Source organism: Lemur catta, chromosome 10 (assembly GCF_020740605.2).
Source record: "Lemur catta isolate mLemCat1 chromosome 10, mLemCat1.pri, whole genome shotgun sequence".
In the NCBI taxonomy this organism is placed as follows: Eukaryota; Metazoa; Chordata; class Mammalia; order Primates; family Lemuridae; genus Lemur; species Lemur catta.
The window spans coordinates 11,190,984-11,212,983 of record NC_059137.1 but is presented as its reverse complement, the minus strand read 5'-3'; the positions used below and the strand labels follow the sequence as shown (position 1 = coordinate 11,212,983).

At 45.2% G+C, this 22,000-nt stretch overlaps 1 protein-coding gene across 10 annotated transcripts in view; it reads right to left on the bottom strand.

The window, feature by feature from the left end:
- DENND1A (DENN domain containing 1A) overlaps positions 1-22,000 on the bottom strand; it is a 492,893-nt gene that overhangs the window by 50,742 nt on the left and 420,151 nt on the right. For 5 of the 10 annotated variants that reach the window (XM_045563071.1, XM_045563073.1, XM_045563077.1 and 2 more), the window contains 6 exons: positions 19,120-19,224; positions 18,676-18,763; positions 16,675-16,715; positions 14,225-14,296; positions 12,892-12,948; positions 4,185-4,316 (listed from right to left, as the gene is read on the bottom strand). In XM_045563071.1, coding sequence (XP_045419027.1) covers positions 4,185-4,316; positions 12,892-12,948; positions 14,225-14,296; positions 16,675-16,715; positions 18,676-18,763; positions 19,120-19,224 — 495 coding nt within the window. Of the gene's footprint in view, positions 1-4,184; positions 4,317-12,891; positions 13,696-14,201; positions 14,297-16,674; positions 16,716-18,675; positions 18,764-19,119; positions 19,225-22,000 lie in introns of those variants that run through there. The other 5 variants (XR_006737850.1, XR_006737851.1, XR_006737852.1 and 2 more) reach the window with 5 other exon arrangements.

Here is a 22,000-nt window from a genome sequence, read left to right as displayed (position 1 = left end):
AGATGTGGAAGCATCTAGGGTCCTGCCCATCTTATTAAATGCAGGGAACAAGCGGTTTCCATGGTGGGGGGCGGGGGGAGCTACCTCGGCTTATTCCCCAGAAGAGGAGGAGGTCAAGGCAGCAAACTCCAGCCGGGGGTGCTCCGGCCCTGCTGGGGAGGACACAGCTTCCTCCCTCCTATCACCATGGAAAGGAGGGAATTTCCATTCCCATCCCAGGAGAGGAAAGCGTGGGGGAATCCTCAGCTCTCTGAGTTCTCTCTCGCCCATCTCTGCCCAGAAGAGGAGGAGGGCCTCCCCCTGGAGCTTGCGAGAAGAAACCGAGCAGGCTCCTCACCCCTTCCGGCTCCAGCACAGGCCCCGTGGCAGCTCCTCCTCGCTGGGAGTCCGTGGGCAGCCTGCCCTGGGCAAGGCCTGCCGGCGTGCACTTATCCTGTGTGCAGAGCTGTCTTTTAAATTCGGAGATGAAGTTTTAGCAACATTTGGCCTCAGGTTTAGCATTATATTCTCCTTTCAGTCTTATCAATAAAAAAAAGCTGGCATTTTTATCTCATTTGACTGTCATCTTGCTTCTCAATGGATTCTAAACATGAGAAGGGGAAAATAGTAATTTAAAGCCTCCCTAAATCTGAACATTTGCCAAGGTAGGATAGGCGTTCTCGAGTTACTTGGCACTTTTGAACTCTACGAAGAAACCATACATGATAAGGAAGCAGAGGCCAAACTATTAATAAAAATCCACTTATTTTGCTCCTCACAGACTCTTAGAGGTGTGACATATATCTGCTTTAGAAAAGAAATGAATTATTAGGGAGTTCAGTCAGTTGACAGAGTATCTTTTAATTCTAGGTCCACCTTGGGGCTGCGCAGAGTGGTCCTGGGGGGAAGAGGTTGCCTCTGTGGGGCCCGCAGGGTGCTCTGAGCTCTCCTCTCTCATCGCCTTGTCACTCTGGGTCAGGACTGTCCACTTGCTGGTCTGTCTCCATCACTGTGCCTTGCGTGGTGGGCATTGAGGACTTATTTGTCTCACACAGGGTATGTCTCAGTGTATACATGAATAGATGCGTAATTAAATGGGGGGATGGTCACAGCCTCAAAGGAGAAACTCTACTGAGGCAGAGGGCAAGGAAGCACATTCTCTCCCGGGCAGTGGCAGCTCTTGCCCTGACACTGAGCCCTCCTCTTGCCAGCCCCCACTGCAGGGCTGCTGTCCCAGGGCCCCTGCTACCCCTTCGGAGGTCTCCATGGAGCTGCCCAGTTAGCTGCACGGCACCAGCTTTGCAAGGTGGAGAGATGAATGCAGCAATCTCAACAGTCTCCACCCCCACTGGCAAGCTAAGAGTTCTTAAAGAATGAAATCCAAAGAAATGCAAACCTGAGGCAAGGACTCCTCTGAGGTTAGTGTGTACTGTCTGGCTAGCTGAGATTACTTTGCCGGGGCACACCAATTTTAACAGACTTATCAAATGACTGAAACCCTTGCTTGGTGAGAGAGCTGGCGTGGGCTCAAGGTACACTATCCTGGGTTTCTGAGCTGGTGATGTGGCCCTGGGCACATCCCTTCATGTCTCTGAGCTCCAGCTCTGGGTCCATAAAATGGGGCTAATGATCCCTTCCTCAAAAGGATATGGCAGAGGGGACACAAGTTATTGGGCAGTGGCGGGGGAGGGGAGTGGGCCTTTATTTTCCAAAAAGAGAATGTATACCACTGGGGCTACATGAATAGTTTAGGTGATCCATGGATGAACACTTAAAATTTTTTTTCGTATGCTTAGAAAAAACTTGGACTAGGACATCAAACCTATGATTTTACCAATGTCATTCCTTAAGATGAGGTTAAGATCGGTATGGATGTCTGGTATGAGGCTATTTAAAGAGAAATGTCAAGTAAAAAAAATAGTACAGATGTAGGAGACTGTGGCAAAAATTTTTGAAATGGAACTCAAAAGATTGTTCTTTGAGAAGAATTTCAAGTCCCTAAAACTTATGCCTGACAGTAGCAGGTGCTCTAGAAATGCTACGTGTTAGGGTCCATGGCTCATCAAACCAGGCACCCAGGGAAGGACTAGAGGACAACCTACCACGGGGGCAAAGCTGGAAAGAGTTAAAAGAAAAGGGTCTGTGGTCCCCCCACCCCTCCTGCAGCTAATCTGTCACCTAATGAAGAAGGGGCCTGCACAAGTGAGCTGGCTGGCAGTTCACATACAGCAAACTGATTAAGAATGTTCAACCAACAGCAGACAGTAGACCTTTCCAGAGAAAATAAATAGAGTGTAGACTGTATGCAAATGTGTTTGTCACTTTGACAGCACGTCTCAATTAAGGCATCTCGCGGCTGTGGGTAGGCTCTCTGGCTGCAGCTGGAAGGGAGAGCCCGCTGCATGGCTGATACTAGGGGCTTGACCTTAATCCGCATGCATGCATTAAAAAAAAATCCTGCCTTCCTGTACACTTGCATAATGCTGGCAGCCACGTGAGGGAAGTGACAAACGGGGAAAAAAAGCCACTTTCATCCTCTCCAGTTTGCAGACCTGTGAAGGCACAGACAGCTCTTATTTCAACAGAGTTTGGGGTGGCTTTTTTAATTGTTTATCCCCCACCCGTGCGCACACACATACTCTTATTCTGCATTTAGCTGGGAATGACATTAAAGCATCTCTACTTCTGGCTGAAATGGAAAGAAGGTCTTTCTCCATTTCAAATAGGGCCTCCTTTTTTTGTGTTTCGAAAATGGAATGTTTAACACCATGAAATCCCTCTCCCCCGCCCCCTCTTTCTCTGTAATGGGCTCCAAACTCCAGCGAGGGGCTCCTTTCATGGGAAGGTTAGTGTGTGCAGGAATGAGGACAAAGGAAGGCAGGAAGCTGACTCTGGAATGCCATACTGGCGACAACCGACCGGGGCTGTGCTTTCAGCAAACACAACCAGGGAACCAGGGTGCGGGTTTCTCCAGCAGGGCCTGAGCCTGGGGTTGGGGGGGAGGCGGCTCTTCAGGGGTACAGACGCCCGTGCGATTTGAAGGTTCTCATTAACCAAATGAGCACTGCCCTGTGGATGCTTTTTTCTTGCACTTCATTTCAATTTTTATAATATCCTTTTAAGTGTAAATACAGAAAAGGGGGTGAACCTTCCCAAGTTAAAAATGTATGAATATATTATGTGAAAATATCGATTAGAGAAGAATGATTTTTATGTTCCAACAAACACACCCCTTATAGGAATAACCCACGGCAACAATTTCGTTAAGTTCCCTTCATTTCTAAATAGCTCAATGCCTGGTACATAATAAATGTCTGCTAAAAACAGGAGTATTTTAAATGCAGGCATCTAGGTCCTTTACATGGTGAAACAGCAATCACATTTAGGATAAGAATCATGTAGAATATCTCAATCATGCATTACCTAATAAATGGTTAAAGAATCAGGTAATTTAAAAATAAATAACTTTATAAATTCTTGTTACAGCCATATCTTATTAACAGAGCCATTTCTCATAAACCAAAAAAAATTATGACTTTTGCTAATCAAAAGTCGATTCAAGAGAAGGGAGGGTATGCAATCTTTTTCAACCAAAAATATAACCACAGAGAGGAAAGGGATAAAAAATTTTAGTTTCTGTACAGAGTACAATGTTTTACTTAAGGGAAAAAAATCAAATAAACAGACAATTTTTCAAATGCTCAGGTCATTGAAAACCGTTGGTTAAAGAATTGGATCTCTAGAATTGTAGCTTGGGTGTTTACTTTGAGAAGCACGACTCCTGATATTGATTTTCAGGAAGTACATTAATAAAGAACTCCTAATTGATTTTTTTAAGACTTCGCTTGTTGCCTTTTATTTGAAGGTGCAAAGAAGGGCCTGGGATGCTAAAGTGTTCTAATGAGATGCTTAGCTAACAGAGAGACCTTAAACGGAGTGCCTCGGAGTGGGGGAGACAGCAGCTGCATTTAATGACTTCATTCAATACCTGAGCTAGTTTATGACCAGAACCATGCTGTCTCCCTAAAATTTTTGAAAATTCACCTTCAAAACATGTTTGCACGAAATAGACATCTGAAGATGTGAAAAACTCCATCGAGTTGCTTTGCTAAAGGGCTGAAATGAAAAACCGTCTGCTGTATGTGCTACAGCTGCTGCTAAAAACCAAAACCAGAAGAGACCGGTACAACAGCCAGGGTGCTTACCTGTCCAAAGTGGACTGTGATTGGCCGCCGGTCTTCCCGGAGCTTGGGGTCCTTGGCCTCTACCAGTGGGGATGGTGCTGTCTTTGGCAGCTGCTCTTCTGGGGTTGGGGCACAGCCATTCTCAGCGATGTCCTGTAGGGAGAAGTGTGGTAGGGGGTTGGCATCGGGGTCCTGGCACCTGTGCTCCCTCCAACCCCACAGCTAAGAGGCCTGCAGTGGAGCCCCCTCCGGGACATCCCGAGCCTCTCCTCCCGATGGAGATGGAGGAAATACAGGGCTACCTTGGCTCTTTGACTTTTAAGGACTTGAGAAACCGAAATCATCCATGTTAAATTACAAAGATAACATAATAATTCATAACAGCGAGGAAAAAAATCATCTTTCATCCTACTACCTTACGTAGCTATATTCATTTTTATATATTCACTTTGTCCACATGCAGACATTTAAAAATTACTTGTGATCACAACTCATGCATAATTTTACATCCTGTTTTTTTCCCCAATATATTATAAGCATCTTCATGGTGCTAGTCATTATAAGAAATTTAATGGATGCATAATATTTCATTGATTGGATATATAATAAACCATTTCATTACTATTGGCATTTAGGTTGTTCCTATTTTTTTTTTTTTTTTTACTTTCTAAATACCAGTGATAAATAATGCAGTTTTTCTTTCTTTTGTATCATTTGTTCTATGGAAACCCCTGGGAATGAAATTACTAGATCAAAAGACATGAACATTTTTAAGGGTTTTTATTCGTACTACCAAACTGCTTTCCAATTTACATTAACTACCAGCAGTGGATGTGTTACCAGCTTCACAGTACTCTTTAGCCTTATCGTTTTTTAAAATGTATTGCTAATTTAATAGGTGAAAAATTAGACCTCATTGTTGCTTTAATTTGCATTTCTTTAATTATTTGGGAGTGTGGACATTTCTTCCACGTTTGTTTACTGATGATGTTGCTGTTAGTGAACATGTATTTGTGTTCCCTCTTTCTTGCCCCTAATCTTTCTGGCAGAGAATGAAAAGATTGAAGTCTGTGTTTGGACTCCATGACTTGGGAAATATTTAGGGGCCAAAGAAATATTTTTAAATCCAGAAATTTAATTTGTGCTTCTGATGAGTGAAGTCAAATTATAAGGAAAAGAAAAACTCCAATGTGCACAAGGCAGGTGATGACTCCGGTGACTACAGCTGGCAGTTGACTCTACACATGGGTTCCTTGGAACACGGAGGGGCCCACTTGTGTGACAAGCATCACATGTTTTATTCGAGTCAAGAAAGTTGCTTAAATTTTCATTGGAACACGGCAGAGAATAAATGTACAAATAAATAACATTTAAATAATCATTTTCTTATCAAATAAAAATAACTCACAGCCAGAATTAAATAATGAATACAATTTCCAATTCTTTTCATTGTAAAAAAAAAAATACATTCTGGTCAATAAAACATATAATCTTTATACTAATACAATTCTGTAAATAAGAGACTTTGACAATTGGTCACTCTTAACTTCTCGGCTGTGGGAGAATGGTGGGGCATGGAGGAAAGTGGTTCCTCACTGAATAATCACTCATTAAGGAAGAAACATATATACTATCTCTATGCCTCGGTTTCCTCTCCTGTAAAATGGGGATACGGTAGCTAGGGAGTTTAAAGGAGACAGATAATGTAACAGCGTCTGAAACATTGTTAGCCACTCAGTAAACTACAGGAAACACACACACACTATATATCTGACCGTGCACATCCAGCTGCCTACCTCCTGTAACCTCCTTTCCTACAGAATCGTGGCTGCCCAGACAGGCCAGCCCTGGGGAGTCTCTACTGCTTGGCAAAGAACCAAGTGAGACGACGACCTCTTGGCTGTACAGGGAGGGCCTGGATCAAGTGGCCCACATAGGACTGGTCAGTCTCAGCCAGGCTGAAGCTCAGTGATGAAAGAGGTTGCCGACAGCCAATTAGAAACGGCTCTTTTGGAAAGGGGCTGCCCTAAGGTGCTCAGGTCAAGTGGAACAAAGATTCTGTGCCAGAAAGCAAAAAAGGGTAAAAGGGGCATTTTGGATCCAGGTGGAGGTACCTGGAGGATAGATACAAGAGGCTGAATAAGACTAAACATTAACAAATACACTTTGGTGCAGGGAAAATTTTGTGTGCGTCCATGTGCGTGTTTGTGTTTGGCTGAAAAAAATGGAGCCGCAAGGTAACATGGCGAGAAGATATTGGTATTAATTGAAAACTATAAGGCGATAGCTATTTAAAAAAATAAAATATGGTAGTTTTGGGAAAAAGTGTCTTAGTTGAAGCTTGTAAGTAAAAATACTGTCTCCTACTTTTGTTTTTACCATTAACTAGCTGTCAGATCCTTCTAATTCACTCAACCTCTCTGCACCTATCTCTTTATTTTTACCATGGGAGAACACCACCTGCTTGGCAAACTTCAAAGCTACTGGGAGAATGGGTTAAATGAGATGAGATATGAGGAAGCTTTGAGAAATGTCACAGCACTGTGCAAATTGAACGTTAGATCCGTACCCCCTGCAAAGGGGAGAGAACACCTGCTAAAAAGAAGAGCTTCCCCGAGCGGAGTGGCCACCCCCCTCCACCCACTCCGGCAGGCACTTTTCCAGACCCTTGACCTTCATTCTCACACTTAGTTCCCACAATGATCACAAGGTAAATAGGATTATCCCTCTTTTATAGGTGAGGAAATAGGGCTCAGGGAGGGTAAATTACTCAAGGCCACATAGCTAGAAAGTGGAGGAACCCTGAGTAATGTGACTCGTGGCATTTATACCACGTTAACCCATAACAGTAGCACAAGTGAAGGTATTGGCAATTGAGAAGGTGCCGAGCAAGTCATCAGACGTGAACTCCTTCTCCTCGGAAACCCCTCGTTACACCGATCCGATGCTGCCGTGCCTTGTGCTACCTTACCTTTGTATCCCTGTAGATTGAGAGTTCGTTGGGGTCTCGGTTCTCTACCCTAGAGCTTTAAATCTAGTACATGCTCTCCAATAACCCTTTGTAAAGCTGAGTTAAACATTTGGAAGGCAAATGTGTCCAATACACAAATGTGCCTGAGTGTCAAAAAGCAGTGCTGCACATTCATTTTATTTATTAGAAGATCCAAAGGTGCAAAAGATTTCCTATAAAGTCCTGTCGCTCATCCCACCAATATATTAACTTTTTCACTATTTCCTCCATTTAGGGAAGGACAACTGTTTCCTCCTAGGATGCCACGGGGAGCTGAATAGGAGCCCAAGACAAGAAAGAAATAGGGCCAGTTCACATCCTCTGCTGTACTCAGTAGCAGAGAACTTACACATTGTAAGGAGACAATAACAGCAATTTTTTTTTTTTTTTTTTTGAGACAGAGTCTCACTCTGTTGCCCGGGCTAGAGTGAGTGCTGTGGCGTCAGCCTAGCTCACAGGAACCTCAAACTCCTGGGCTTAAGCGATCCTCCTGCCTCAGCCTCCCGAGTAGCTGGGACTACAGGCATGCGCCACCATGCCCAGCTAATTTTTTCTATATATATTTTTAGTTGGCCAGATAATTTCTTTCTATTTTTAGTAGAGACGGGGTCTCACTCTTGCTCAGGCTGGTCTTGAACTCCTGACCTCGAGTGATCCATCCGCCTCGGCCTCCCAGAGTGCTAGGATTACAGGTGTGAGCCATCACGCCCGGCCAACAGCAACTTTTGACACCCATGATAAAAAAGTTGTGACCTAAGAACTATTTAATAACTTAACTGTCAGCAAAGGGCTTGGGAAATTGGTATTTTCATACTCTTCTGGTGGGAATGTAAACTGGCAATTTATGTGAAAAACCTAAAATATGTACAAGCCCTTTGGCCCACTAATTCCATTTTTAGAAGTTTATCCTAATTGAATAATAAGAATTACTGCAAAGTCTTACTTATAAGGATATTTGCCTAGAAAAAATTGGAACTAATGTAAGGGTCCGACAGTGGGATTGATTAAACAGTGCATATATGTATATCAGACAAAACTTTATGTAGCCATTTAAAACAATGACATGTGGAAGAAACATTTAATAGGTCTGGTAGATGTCCAGGATGTAGTAAATGAAAATGCAGGTTATAAAATGATATTATTTTCTTTTCCCTCCTCTGATTTGTTCAGTTTCCCCCAATAACATGAATTTTGTTTGCAAATAGGAAAAAACTGACTTTCTACATGTCATTTATAAAAGCAAAACCAAGAAGCTGACAAGAGGGGCAAACCCGTTCCTTCCTGAAGGGTCACACAAGAGGAAGACACTAGACAGGACTGTAGATCAGAGGCCACCAAGGGTGGCAAATCTCTTCCCAAGAGCCCTGAGGCTCAGTTCAGAGCAACTGGGGTCCTACCAGTTCCCATCCCTTGGTACAGCAAGAGAGTCAGGAAATAATTATGTTCCTATCATTTTTGAAAATCATGAGTGACATCTAACCTCTGCCCATCTGTGGAGAAGGCAGGCACAGCACACAGTAAGTTCTTGGACATGAGTCTCCAAGAGAAATCAGGAGGCAGAGACCCAGGGTCTCGGGAGACCAGAGGGCAAAAAGGGCTCTGAGCAGCCTCGGGTAGGAGCTGAGGACAGGACTTCACGAGGCAGAGATGCGCGAGTAGAGCACTGTGGCCCAGGGAGGGAAGGGCGGCCGCTGCAGGAATGGCAGGTGGGCCAGAGCCGGGGCATTCTACCCCCACCCAAGGAGGTGCGAGCTTTGAAAGCTCTGAAAGGTTGTAATCAAAGAATGACTCAGTCAGAGCTGTGTGCTACAAAGATTCTTCTGGTGGTTGAGTGGACGACCTAAAGGGAGGTGATCCCATTTTCTCAGGGGAGGTGCACGTGGGTGTTTGGGCAGACTGGCTGTCCCAGACGTGGAACATAAGAAAATGGACAGAACGGGAACTCTCATTTACTGAGTGGCTACTAACGATTGCTGTTTAAACACATTACCTCTGCTAATCCTTATAATAATCCAGTAAAAATCTGTATTTCCCCTAGTTTATGCATGAGAAAAACTAGGTTCAGAGTGAGCTAGTAACTTACCCAAGGTCACACAGTGAATAGCCTATAGAACCAGCACTGAGCCCAGCTGGTCTGCCTCAGAAGCCCAAATGCCACATCACCAGATGGGGGGATTTAAAGGTCCCCACAGGTGTGAGGCAGAGGCCTTCCCATCTCCGACTCACACCGCACTGGTAGGAGAACTACCTGCCTCCGTTTCCAGGTTCGTGCAGTGCCCTTTTTTTACCAGGCTACCTCACACTACAGCAAATGCAAATTAAAATATGAATACTGATATCTAAATGGTAGCCAAAGTTGGAATTTCTGTGATGGAGGTTGCAGTGTATTTTAATGTGTCTGGAGACAGGGAGCTGACAGTTGTGTGATAAGGTGTGAAAATGTCTGTTCTACAAGAGTCTACCTGGATCTCCCTGCCCACGAACGATTCCTCAGCCCCTTGGATGGGAGCTGTTTGGCCAGAAACTCAAGCCTCTGCGACACCAGCTGTGAACTGCTCCTTTCAATCACAGAGACTCTGTCAACAAACTCGATTTGTCTTTTAAAGATCGAAGATTCAGAAACTTTACAAAGGTTTGTAAAAATGGCCCATTTGGTTAAATCCTTTTAACAGTGACGAAAAATTAAGAGAAAAATTTCACGGGTTCTTCCATAGGCAGAAAAAGACATCCCTATGTGAATATCTTAATGCTCCCTGTGGGTGAGGAATGCACCGCGTGGTCACTGCGCTTAAAACAGGGCATTCTCACGCCAGCCTTGCCCGGCTCTGCAGCAGGATGTAATTTGTTGACAGTCAGCCCAGCCACGAGCACTCGTCTGCGGGCCAGGTCTGGCAGGGAGGCGCTCCAGATGAAAGCACTACACTCTCCCTTAGAAAGCGATGGCTGGGTAGCATCTTTGCCATTTCTTCTTCTTCCTAATTTTGAGCAAGTCAGACTTCAAAGGAGGCCAAGCTATAGAAGAACTTGACCACCTTGCTCCATTAATCTAGAGAAATATGTTATCCATCCTTCTTTTTTTGTTGTTGGGTTGAAGCAGAGCAGATACGGAATAAAGCCACACTATAGGATCTATTAACAATTACTTGCCAATGGTCACACAGATATCCTGAAAGCTCCTATTTCAGATGCTTTGAAAATCTGCAGCACAAATGAACAAGGGATGGAGAAGGGCCCTGCTCGGTCATATTAGAGATGGACCCTCCACACACTATGATGACCTCTCCACAGGTCGACCCCACGTTTTCTATTTGCAATTCAAACCCAAGGCGAGAGTGAAGAGGGCAAGCTTGGGTTCTTGATTATATCTGTGAGGTCACCATTGCTATGCAGAGTTAGAGGAGGCCAGGTGGCAACCCAGCACATTTGAAAATTGGATCTTTGTTGGGAACTGCCTCAATTTCATGGCAGAAACCAAACTTGAGACGTCTGTATTAGATGCATCTGGGCAGCCACATAGATATGGTGCCATGTAAAAGGGAGGGGGCAGAGGGGAGGGAAACAAAAAAGCCAAGGAAATATTTTCTGCTGCTGTGAAAGAGGTCAGGCGAAGCCAAGTCCTAAATTAGCTCAAGAAAGGGAGCTGGAGAGCACCAGAGCCCCAAGTCCTGTATACACTGAACGATGCTAGAGTTTCAATTACAAAATAGCTCTCTTCCAAGAACAACTGCAAAACATCAAGTCTGTGGAAATCTGTAAGACCGAAGGGGGGAAAAGTGAAAATTGAAAAGGGTGCACTAATAGATCTGTCAACAGTCCGATGGTGACAAGCCACATTTCTATAAAATGCCTTCACCATTTGTGTCACCTGAAATGTACTGACACTCTCTATAGAACATTATCTCCTGAAGCTATTCTTGAAAAGACTGGCAGGGGGAAGGGGAGGGGAGGGAGACATCTGCTTCAGATACGACCAAGGAACAGAAAGAGAGATGGCGTGGAAGGAAAGTGATCTAGATTGTTTCAACAAACCTTTGAACCACCACATTTAAAAACCTCAGCTTAACTGGCTATTTGCAGAAATGTTAAATATCATAAAAAGGGGATTCGCTAAGGCCAATGCTTGCACGTACGAGTAGGGAGGTAAGGCGATGTCTCTAGCTTAGGTGGTCTGTAGGGAACACATCTGACCAACGAGGGCGCATCTGTCCTTTGCCTGAGGAGGGACCCCTTTCTTTGCTTACTGCAGGTAATATTCGAATACCAACCAGAGCCTACGATCCAGACATCAAGGAGGGAAAAACTCCCCTCCCTGCCACTCCATTTTCTATCTGCAATACAATTCAGCTACATGCAACTGGGATAGGAGATAAAAAAGGTATATTTAGTGACTTAAATAACATCCAAGTAAAGAATGCCACCTGCCTTCCTCTGGCAGGGCGCAAGAGACTACCGTTTAAGGTCTATCTGGATTTATATTATAGGGTTTTTATTTCAGGACATGAACCTCAGCTGTTAAAAATTTACTCTTAGCTGAAACTAAGAATTTTAAATGCTTAGAGCAAATTATTTTCCAATTAAAAGAAAGGAATCAATTCCTTCAACTATTTCAAGTTAGTTAGAGGTCCTTTCTGACTTCATAAAATTAAAACTGCTTTCAATTTTTTTAAAAACTGCCGAGATAGTCAAAGGCCCTTATTAGAGTACATTGGAGGCATGGGGATAATGAAGTAAGTGATCCCAAATATCTTTTGGAAAGCAAAACACTTGTTTTAGGAAGGCAGTGCGAAACACAACAGTAGTAAGAGCACAGTTGCCAGAGGTGGGTGGATCTGGACTCTAACCCTGGCTCTGCTAGGCTCAAACAGTGTGGCCATGGGCAAATTACTTCACCTCTGAACCCTGGAGTCTGTACTCATGAAATGGGAATAATACCCCACAGGGTTGTTCTAAGGATTAAAGAGGAAAGCTCCTAGCCCGGACCACCCTTAGCATGAGCTTAACGAAGGGTGGCAACAATAGTAAGTAACAATGATGACGTCCATAATAATATAAAAATGCCCTCTCTGTTATAGGAACTTCATTGTACAAGTCTAGAGATTCAGGCTGGGGGAATCTTAACCAGGATGCAGCCAGTATGATTTCATACAATTTTACTAGTGGTCCCAGAAGTCAATCAGAGTCCTCCTCTCCTTGCACAGAGATTCCAACATAAACTGCTGGACTCCTCCCATGTGGTCCTCCACGGCGAGGACAACCGGCTGTATCCTCCTCGAACCCACCCTTTGTGCTGTGTCTGAGCGGTGGCCACGTGCAAGCTGGAACCATGGCAGTCACTTCCCTGGAGATGCTTCTTGATTTAGGTTATGACCAGCCCTGGGGCAGAGGTTGGCTGTAGGAGGGGGTGGGGAAGGTGAGGGGATTTCTACAGATGCCTGTGAACCTCAGGCCCAGGGGAGCCGGCCAGGGACAGACTGGCAGTGGTAACTCTGAACTTGCTTGCCTTTATGGGTTTAAGCCAGAGTCTTAATGTTATTTGAAGACAGTTTTTTGTCTGTGAATATTTATAACAGTGTGAAAACTCCCGGACAGCTGGTAATGCATTTTGAAGTGTGTTAACAACACTGTATCAAACAGCTCTCTATTGATCACATCATACTTTTTTGTGGCCATGCATTTCATACACGGTGCTTATACATTTTGAATAAGAACTTCAAGTACCTTTTGCTTCAAGCGGTTTTTCACCTCTTTTATTCCCATTTTTGCATGATCTTTTGCCTGCATGAAAAATTAATTTAAGTTAAGATTCCCTTTCTGTTTCCAGCAGGGACTATTGCTTGATTTCAGTCCGTCGAGAATCACCTTCTCTGATTACTAGAAAAAGGAAGGAAAAATGGGATCATCAAGTCGAAAACATAATGGCTATGAAAACAAATACAACGGTAAAAGGTGAAAAAAAAAATCCCTTAAAGAGGCTGCAGAGATTTTATTTTCTGCATTTTGATGGCACAGATTTTTTTTTTCCTTCCAAAGCCCTTCTTCTGCTCTCTATAATTATTTATCTCGGCAGCCTGGTGACAGCCACCAGTAAGAGTAGAGCAGCAGCTTTTCCGGCTGCAAGACTCGGAGTATCCATTATATTTCACCAGGGCAGGGCCTCAGGATCAATTTTCTGCCCGGGGTGAACGGCCGGAACAGACACAATGTGGGGTTTCTGTAGTGCCGTTTCCTAAACCTCATCCTGGCAGACGCCCTGGCTTTTATCTTGTCATTTTAGACCTGTGTGGTTCTGTTGGCAACCACCCACTTTGTTAAAATAGCTACAATTTAAGCACAGAGAACACTAACAAAAGTAAAAATGGAAATAAAACAAAACCACCCCACTTCAGTGGCTCCGGGTCAAATTGGCAAGCAAGAGAAATCACAAGAAAAAATACTTGAGGCTTGTGAAAGATGGAGCACCAGGAACTGACGTGTTCTGTTTTCACTCGGCTGTGGGCACGAGTCTCACAGATAATGCATTTCCTATAGGGCAGTGATGAGAGAGATGATGAAGAGTTTGGGAGAAAAATTAAAGGGTGCATCCCACCACAAACACTCTTCAGTAACCTGCAAAGGAGCTGCTTTATTTTGACCTAATAATGGGGATACATGTAGGAAAACTTTGCCAGAACACACGACAGACCATGCCTCTGGGTCTCAGGGATGTGGGTGTGGAGCAGCCTGAATTTCAGCCACCATTTACTTAATTAATTAATGTCTTATTTTGGGGGGCTGTCTATGTACTATATTAGCCACCATTTTAAAAGCTAAAACCAGTAGCCTCCCATTTCTCTACTGCAGCAATTGTGAACAGCAACACTGTAAATTAAAAATGTCACTGAACTGGTCATAAAATCTCAATGCTAAATAATTGTAAGGGCACTGAGACCTTTGGGAAATAGCGCAGCCGCCCCTGAGTCATCTCTGCAATAGAAGATCACGTACATTTAAGCATGTCATCATGCTAAGGGAACAGATCTGTTTGGATCCTGAGACCAAGACCAGTACTTACGAACTTGTAGACAGTCTTCATGGCTGGATTTGCTTTTGTTTTTACCGTATTCAGAATTGCTCCACTTCCTTTCTATAATAAAAATGTCAATTAGCAATTTGGGCTGAAGACAGAGTAGGCCAACACCAACAAAGACCTCTTCTCTTCAATCAAGCTCAACAACTTTTCAAAGGGTTATTCAAATAGAGAAGCAGGCCTAGATCGTAACCGGGCCCGGACAGTTGCGGTCATGGTTATGGCAGAATGGCTCTGGGTGGGTATTTGCAGGGTGTAGGTGTGTGGCCTTGGGATGACGAGTGTGATAAACAGGTTAGGGGGGACCCTGGGCTCAGTGTTCTGCTCAGCACCTGTTCCCCCGCTGGAAGGGAGGCACATCTCAGGCTGTCTGAGGCAAGGGTTTCCCTATAGTCCTCTGTAGCATTTCAGGAAATTCCAGTTACCACGGACAATACTCAGGTAAGTTTAATAACTCTGGACTCTACAGCTGCCACCAAGCCAGGGCAGGAAACGGGATCCTGATCAGGCGCGAACGCTGGGAAATATGCTGCCCTCACCCGTGCAACTTCCTTTCCTCACCTCGGTTTTCTGTGTTGTGTTTTAAAATCTCTCTGGTAGGCTGCTTTCCTTAACCTCTAAATCTTGAGAAAATGAAACAATGAATAGCCATAAATGTTCACCATGGCTTTACTATAAATCCAACACACCGACTTCTTGCTCACTTTTTTTAAGGAGCAGAGGGAAGAGGAGGGAAGGCCTTCCCACTATGTGAAGGAGGTGGAGGAGGTGAAGTGCACACAGGCCCAGTTTTCATAGGTGTTCACGGATCTTCAGTCTCGCCCCTGCAGACGTGTTGGGAGGGCTCACCGTGTGGGTGCCCCCTGTTAGGGTCTCAGGGCACAAAGCCAAAGGAAGCCTGGTCTCTGCCTCCAAAAACTCCAGTTGGTGGGGGTGGTTCCATGGTAAATAATTGACACAGCAGGTGATGAGGTGATGACAGCTGTAATGGCTGTGTGCACGACGAGTGTGGAGACACAGAAGACCAGGGAAGGCCTTGGAAACATTAGACCTGGTCCATGAAGGATGAATAGGAGTTGATGTGGGGGATAGAAGAACATTCTAGGGACGGGAAATAGCACATAAAAAAGTACAGAAGCTGAAAAGCCACAGTGCACTTTGTAACAAGTGGTTACTGTAGCATGTACAGTGCACCATGGGACAGTGGTAAGTGGGGCTGGGAGGCCAGATGGGGTCAGCTCCTGCAGGGCCCAGAATGCCAGGCTAAGGGGTCTACACTATGGAGGATTTTTAATCAAATGCATCACATGATCAGATGAAAACTGACTTGAATGGAGAGAAACTGGAACCAGTGGGTATATGAGAGAATAAGATATAGTAATTATTGGCTTTAATTTTTAGCACAATATGTGGTAACTGCCCACATTAGAAATTTTGAGCTTTAATTAAAAACATTACAATTTGACCTAGAAAGCATTCTACGTTGTAGGACAATAGGAAAATTTCACCCACTCATTTATTCCATACTACTTTCCAAAATTACTCAGTATCCTATTTAAATGGTCCTTTGGAGTATTGAAACTCCCTTTATCAATCAATCAACAAGTCCTTATTGCTCCTCTCTGATTTGCCAAGTGCTGTGTTTGGCCATACGAGAAGAACAAAGGAAGTCTTTCACCGAGCAATTGCTTACTCTCGGCCAACTGCAGCCACTTCCAAGGGACTCGCCTTGGCAGCAGCGCACTTGGCCCACGAGCAGGAGAGAACACTTATCACATTATGCTGGGGTTGCCTGTTTACGTGCCTGCCTCCCCACGGCAGGGAGTTCCCCCAGGGCAAGGCCTGTGTCCTGCTCCCTGCTGGATCCCCAGTACCCAGCATGGTGCCTGGCACGCAGTAGGCCTTCAGTACACACTCAATTTATAAACTGATGGAAAGGAAAGGCAAGATTTTGGATTCTTTAGAGGCTTCCGAAGCCCCAAGCACCTGGCTCCTGACATAATAAGAAATTGTTCACAACAACAGAGAGAAGATGAAAAAAGTCTCTCGGTGATGTGTTCTCCATCTTCCCAGGAGCCTTTCCTGTGAAAAATATTACAAGAGGGACACATTTTTTGCTGCCCATGACCATGACCACTGCACTGGCCCTAGAAATGCTCTACGATGTCCACATTCCACTCAGCACTCCTCGGCTGGCTTCCCAAAGAGGAGGAAGCGTCTCCCGCTCTCTACCCTCACCAAGGGGAGGCTCTGGACTGTCCCATCCTTCTCGTCTCCTGGCATGAGAATAGCCACCTTTACAAACAAAGGCACCCTCAGCTGAGAGACCCGAGCACTCCCGGCCTCACGGCAGCCTTGTGGGTGGCCAAGGAAGCAGAGGGCTGCCAGGAGGCTAAGGAGGGGCCCAGGTGGTTTGGAATTGGGTGTACGCTTACCCGGACGGTGGACAGCCACTGATGGTAGAGTTTATCACTGCCTGGGGAAAGAGAAGTCAGAGAAACTATTATTTAAAGATGTGATTTGCCCTCAGGAGTTCTTTAAATTGCTTTCAGTATGCAGGACTTGCTGAAAGAGAACGACATGGAGGCTCCTGTGTTCCACTCCCCAAAGGAGGCAGCAGCGAGTCACCACCATAGGTTTTCTTTCTCAAACAGAGAGCTGACCACAGCAGTGCCCTGACTCCCAGCCTTCATAAGCCTCCCGAGTGCCTACCGGATGGTGGTCAGACTCCTCCAGTCTTGTCTCCTGGCCTCACCACCCTCTGCCTCTCCCTCCTGTGCTACCACTTTGCACTGCCTGAGGCCCCACCACGAGGAACTACCCAGGGTTCCCCAAACCAGCATTCTCCTCGTCCTCCAGACCCTTGTAAATGCTGTTCCCTTGCTTGGTCACTACTCCCTACTTTCTCTGCTTAGTAAATTCAACAGCCAGCTCAGACGTCTCTTCCTGTGAAAGCTTCTCCTTCCTCCTTCCTCTGATCAGCCCTCTAGGATAGGTAATACCCACTTAGACGTGCAAATTCTCTGAACTACCGTGAGCCACATCAGAGAAAGAACCCCCAGGGCTGTGTGTGCCGTGTAAGGACCTTGCTACACACACACACAGCCCTCAAGACACTTGAGTAGTGAGAGGGAAGAAAACAGTGGTGGTGTTGGAGAACTCTGTACATTCGATCTGGTGGGGTAAGGAGGCCTTCTTATCAGCAGACAGCTCTTTTAGAAGCTCCAAATAACTGAACTTAGTTTAGCAACATCTAAAGCCTGTCTTCTCAGAACTCATATTTAACTGTTACAACACAACTCAAGCTCGCCCCTATTCTAACTGCACAAAAACCTGTTTCTACTCCCTTTCTTGCATTGGTTTAATTTTTATTTATCTTTAGTTAAGCATATCTCTCCTACCTGACTAAAATCTCCTTGAGGGCAGAACTGAGTCCTTCATTTTTTACTCTGTGGAGCTTTGGACACAGCGAGTGCTCAGGAAATGCTTATCAACAATCCACTGTTACTGCCTGTGGACTCCATATTGGCTTTATTAATTAACTGTGCTTCCCCATAGCATAGGCCGGTAGGGCCTGTAGTAGCCACAGGTGGATACTGGGCCTGGGCTCTATGAGTTTATGAACTTCCAGTTGGATTATCCGATAGTCCAGACCAGACACAAGCCCAGCAATAAGAGGGCCGGCAGTATGATTATTATTTTGCATCTCGTTTTGACTATGCTGCCAAAGACTGAGGCTACGGGATTTGGAAAGGCCACACTGGGATTCAGGAGACAGGATCAGCCATCAACACCTCTCTGGGCCTCAGATGCCTCCTCTAAAAAAATGGAGAAAAGCCCTCTTTATTTTGCAGGGAAAAAGCCCTGCAGTTTTTCAGATCTGCAGAGACTGTGTACCTGGCAATGATTTTCACACTTTAAAGAAACATTTACTGCACACTGACCCTGTGCCAGGGACTGTCCTGGGTGACCGTACAAACTTTCCTCAAGGATTCTGATTTAGTCTCAACAGGAATCCTAAGAGGTGGGCAATGTTACTCTTGGTGCCTAGATAGAAAAATTTTAGCTAAAAGAGGTGCACTGACTCGACCGAGGTCTCTCAGCTAGTGAGCAGGCAGAGTTCTGATTTCAACCCAGGTCTCCTAATTCGGTATCTCATGTGCTTTCCACTGCATCAAGCTGGCCACTACATTTAACTAGACTTTGTCTACCCAGGGGAAGCAAGTGACCCCCAAGTCCACAGGATTTCACATGGGCCAATATGCATCTCATCAGAAAATGAACAGGAATTCTCCCAACATTTCAAGGCCTAGTTTGAAATCAGTCTCTTCCTAACCCCCAATAAATGAAAAAGTCATCACGGCTACTCCCTGCCAAACATACCCTTAATCTATAGCAGCCCACAGCCCAGAAAGAAAAAATGAGACGTTTCTTACCAGCATACTCGCCCATGTTGATTTCCTCTTCAAAAACATCACTGAAACCTTCACCAGAATTGAGAAGGTCTAATCGACCATCAATAAACTATAGAAAGAAAGAACAAAGCACAACTGCTTATACAAAGAAAAGGGGGACAAACCCATTCAGTGGGCACCTTGCTGTATGCCTAGAGAACAATCTTAGGTTTTCCAAGACAGGAAAGGTCCTTTAAAACTGAGTTTTCAAAAAGTGAGTTTCAACAATAAAGGTTCTAAAGAACTGGCTGCGTGTTTATGATAACTTGGAAAACCACGTGGCAGATGTGCAAAGGGTCTGTCTGGTCGCTGACCTCCCTCTTCACCTGCTCCCCTTTCCCCGAGCCCCTTCAGCCGGGGGCCTGAGTCCCACCGAAATCCCTGCCAGGGAGCCAGACACGGGCCGAGCAGGGCCGGGGCAGGCACCTGTTTGAAGAGCTGCAGCTGCGTGGCGTTCTGCAGGAACTGCCGCATGGCTCCAGAGCGATAGTGGGACACGAAGGCTTCCTCACAGAAGGTGATCGGCTCCTCCTGGGCAATGGAGAGGGGAGAGGAGGGTCAGAACGTGGAGTGGTAGCCATCAGTTCTTATACTCCTGCAGGCAGAGCTCCCACGTCTGCTAACTTATCTCATCCTCATTGCTGACGTAGCCATTACCAAGGAAGTCATTCTCCTCTATGGATGAGGAAGCTGTTTCAGGGAGGAAGAGTCATCCCCCAAAGTCACAGAGAGGGTAGGAGGCAGTGTAGAAACTAACGGAATTCCAACAGGGAATTCTGTGCTGGGACCAACCAGATTTCAATCTCCCCTTCCCCCTGACACTACCCCTACCTTATCCCAATAGCAAGTTAGTGGGATGTTCCCACCTGGGATGATTTCCATATTTTTCTTTTCACTTTTAGGAGGGGAACCCTTTGTTCAGATGGAACAGTATGCAGAAGGAGCCCTGCTACCGTTTGCTCAGTAAAGCAGAGCTCAGCTGCACCGGGAGGAGCCAGGGACCGAGGCTGGTGGCTGGGTTCTCCAGGCTTGGCAGCCTTCTGGTCCCCCTCACATCCCAGGCATCCTTGCTGTCCTTAAGGCATCAGCCACAGATCATAGCTTGAAAACTGTTTGCACGGTGATCTTAACCAATAGCAAATTAAAAATTAAAGCAATTATTTATTTTAAAAAGCAGAGATGACCAAAAATAAAATTTACCATCCAGCCAATTTTGTGCTCATGCTATTTGATAAGGAAGTTTGCTTTTACTGAACTACATTTTATGAGTCAAGAAAATGATACTCCACACTGAAAAAAAATCCCATCCATATATAGTTAACACCTCAATCTTTCTTTGAACGCATTTGGAGCGCTTATTTACACAGACAAGTCTTTAATTTCAGCAGTGTATTCTCAATTCTGAAAGATCAGACTTTTATATCTTGAGCTGAATTAAGGGTAAACCCCCCTCCCTTCACAGACTTGGTAGCAAACACAGAGATGTTTGAAGTTCCACTTTTATCCTGTTTTAATGAGTTATGTGAGTGTTAAATTTACTGCCTAGCTTCTGTAAGTTCTAAGAGTTCCTACTGCTTAAATCTAGCCAATATTAGCAACTGGGCAGACTTATTGCACAAGAGCTACAAGGATGACCCAAAAATATTAGGGTAAGGGGAATATTTATTTCTATACAGGTATGCACTACCTAATTTCACAAAGGATCTGAGGCAGCTTACATGAGCACCTAAAACAATAAAGAAAAAAGTCAAGACTAGAAAATACTTAGATGTATAAAATGTATTTATTTGGGAAAAGAATAACTAGATATGTAGATCCTATATGGTTTCTAAAATTAAGTTACCAAATTAGCTCTGAGCTTCCTGGCTGCTGAAGCAAGAAGGGAAAATAATGCAAACTTTACACTGCGTATGACAAAAAAAAGCAGCATACTAGTTGCTTGGGAAAAAGAGCTTTTCTTGACATTGATTACTTTGGCATGGATTTACATCTTCCATGCTCAACAGCAGAGAGACCAGCTAGTGCTAACAAACAGAGACCCAGCTAGAATTTCATTCCTGTGGCTTGGAAGTTTTGCTTCTCACCCTTGGGGCCACAGCAGGGCAATTAATTCTCTCTCCAAGTGATCTCATCCACGCACAGCGTCACTCACACATTGATGACTCCTGATAACTATTATCAGCTCAGACACCTTTCCAGAGCTCCAAACCCAGATGTCTCAGTCTCCACCTGGATGGCCCACTGGCACCTCAAACTCAAAATGGTCAAACTCCCAACTGTCAATCCCCCCATGAGGGCTGTACCCCAAACCTGTTTTTCTTTCTTTCTCAAGGGTCATTATCCATAGCTATCATAGTAGGCCCATCAGACTGCCCAAGCCCTTCCCATTTTACGTGTGGAACATCCCACGCTCATCTCCTGCTCTCCATCCCACTACCTTGGCACGGGCCCAGATGGCTGTGGCGGAGGTTTAACTCTCTGTCCCTCCCTGTTTCATTCCACCCAGTCTACGCCAATTCTTCTGGCCAAGTGCTTTCTAAAATGCAGATTGGATCATGTCACTATCCAACTCAAGAACTTTGATTGCACAGATGTTACCTTTGTGAGATTATTTGATTAACGTCTGTTTTTTCCACTAGACTACATGCTTCCTGCAGGCAGGAATGGTGCTTGTTTTGCTCTACATGGTACGCCTGGCATCGTGTGTGACACATACAAGGGTGCTGTATGGAAGAGGAAGAAAAAGTTCCTTAACCAGGCAAACACACCAGTCCTAAGCTGACCCTAGCTGTCTTCCCCAGAGTCCTTCTGTGTCACTTTGCCTCTGCTCCTCCACACACCCAGTGCTCCATACGCATTCCCTGATCACATGCCATGCCCTTGCCCACTTGCTTCCTTGCCTTTGCAGTTCTATTCCTTCTGCCTGGATTCTCTTCCTCGCACAGGCAGGCCTCTCTGTGCAGCAGTCACTTGTCCCTGCTCGCTGCTCCCACAATGCCGCGTGCTCGCCTGGGTGCTGGGATAGTCTTCATTGGTGTCCCCTCTGACCAGAAGCTCGAGGGGGCAAAGGCCCTGCTGGACTCATTTCTATACTCCCTGGGGACAGCGCAGAGCCCGGACCCCAATTAGAAGCTCAGGGATGTTGGTTAAAGAACCACAAAATGAGCTCGAGCCTGGTTCCTGCCACAGAAGCCCTGTGGTCTCAGTGTGGCTGACATTGCTTGGCTGATGGTAAAGAGGTCTCAGAACACGATGCCCGGCGAGTGACACGTGTGTCCAGGGAGTTTCGAGCTGCTCAGAGGAGATG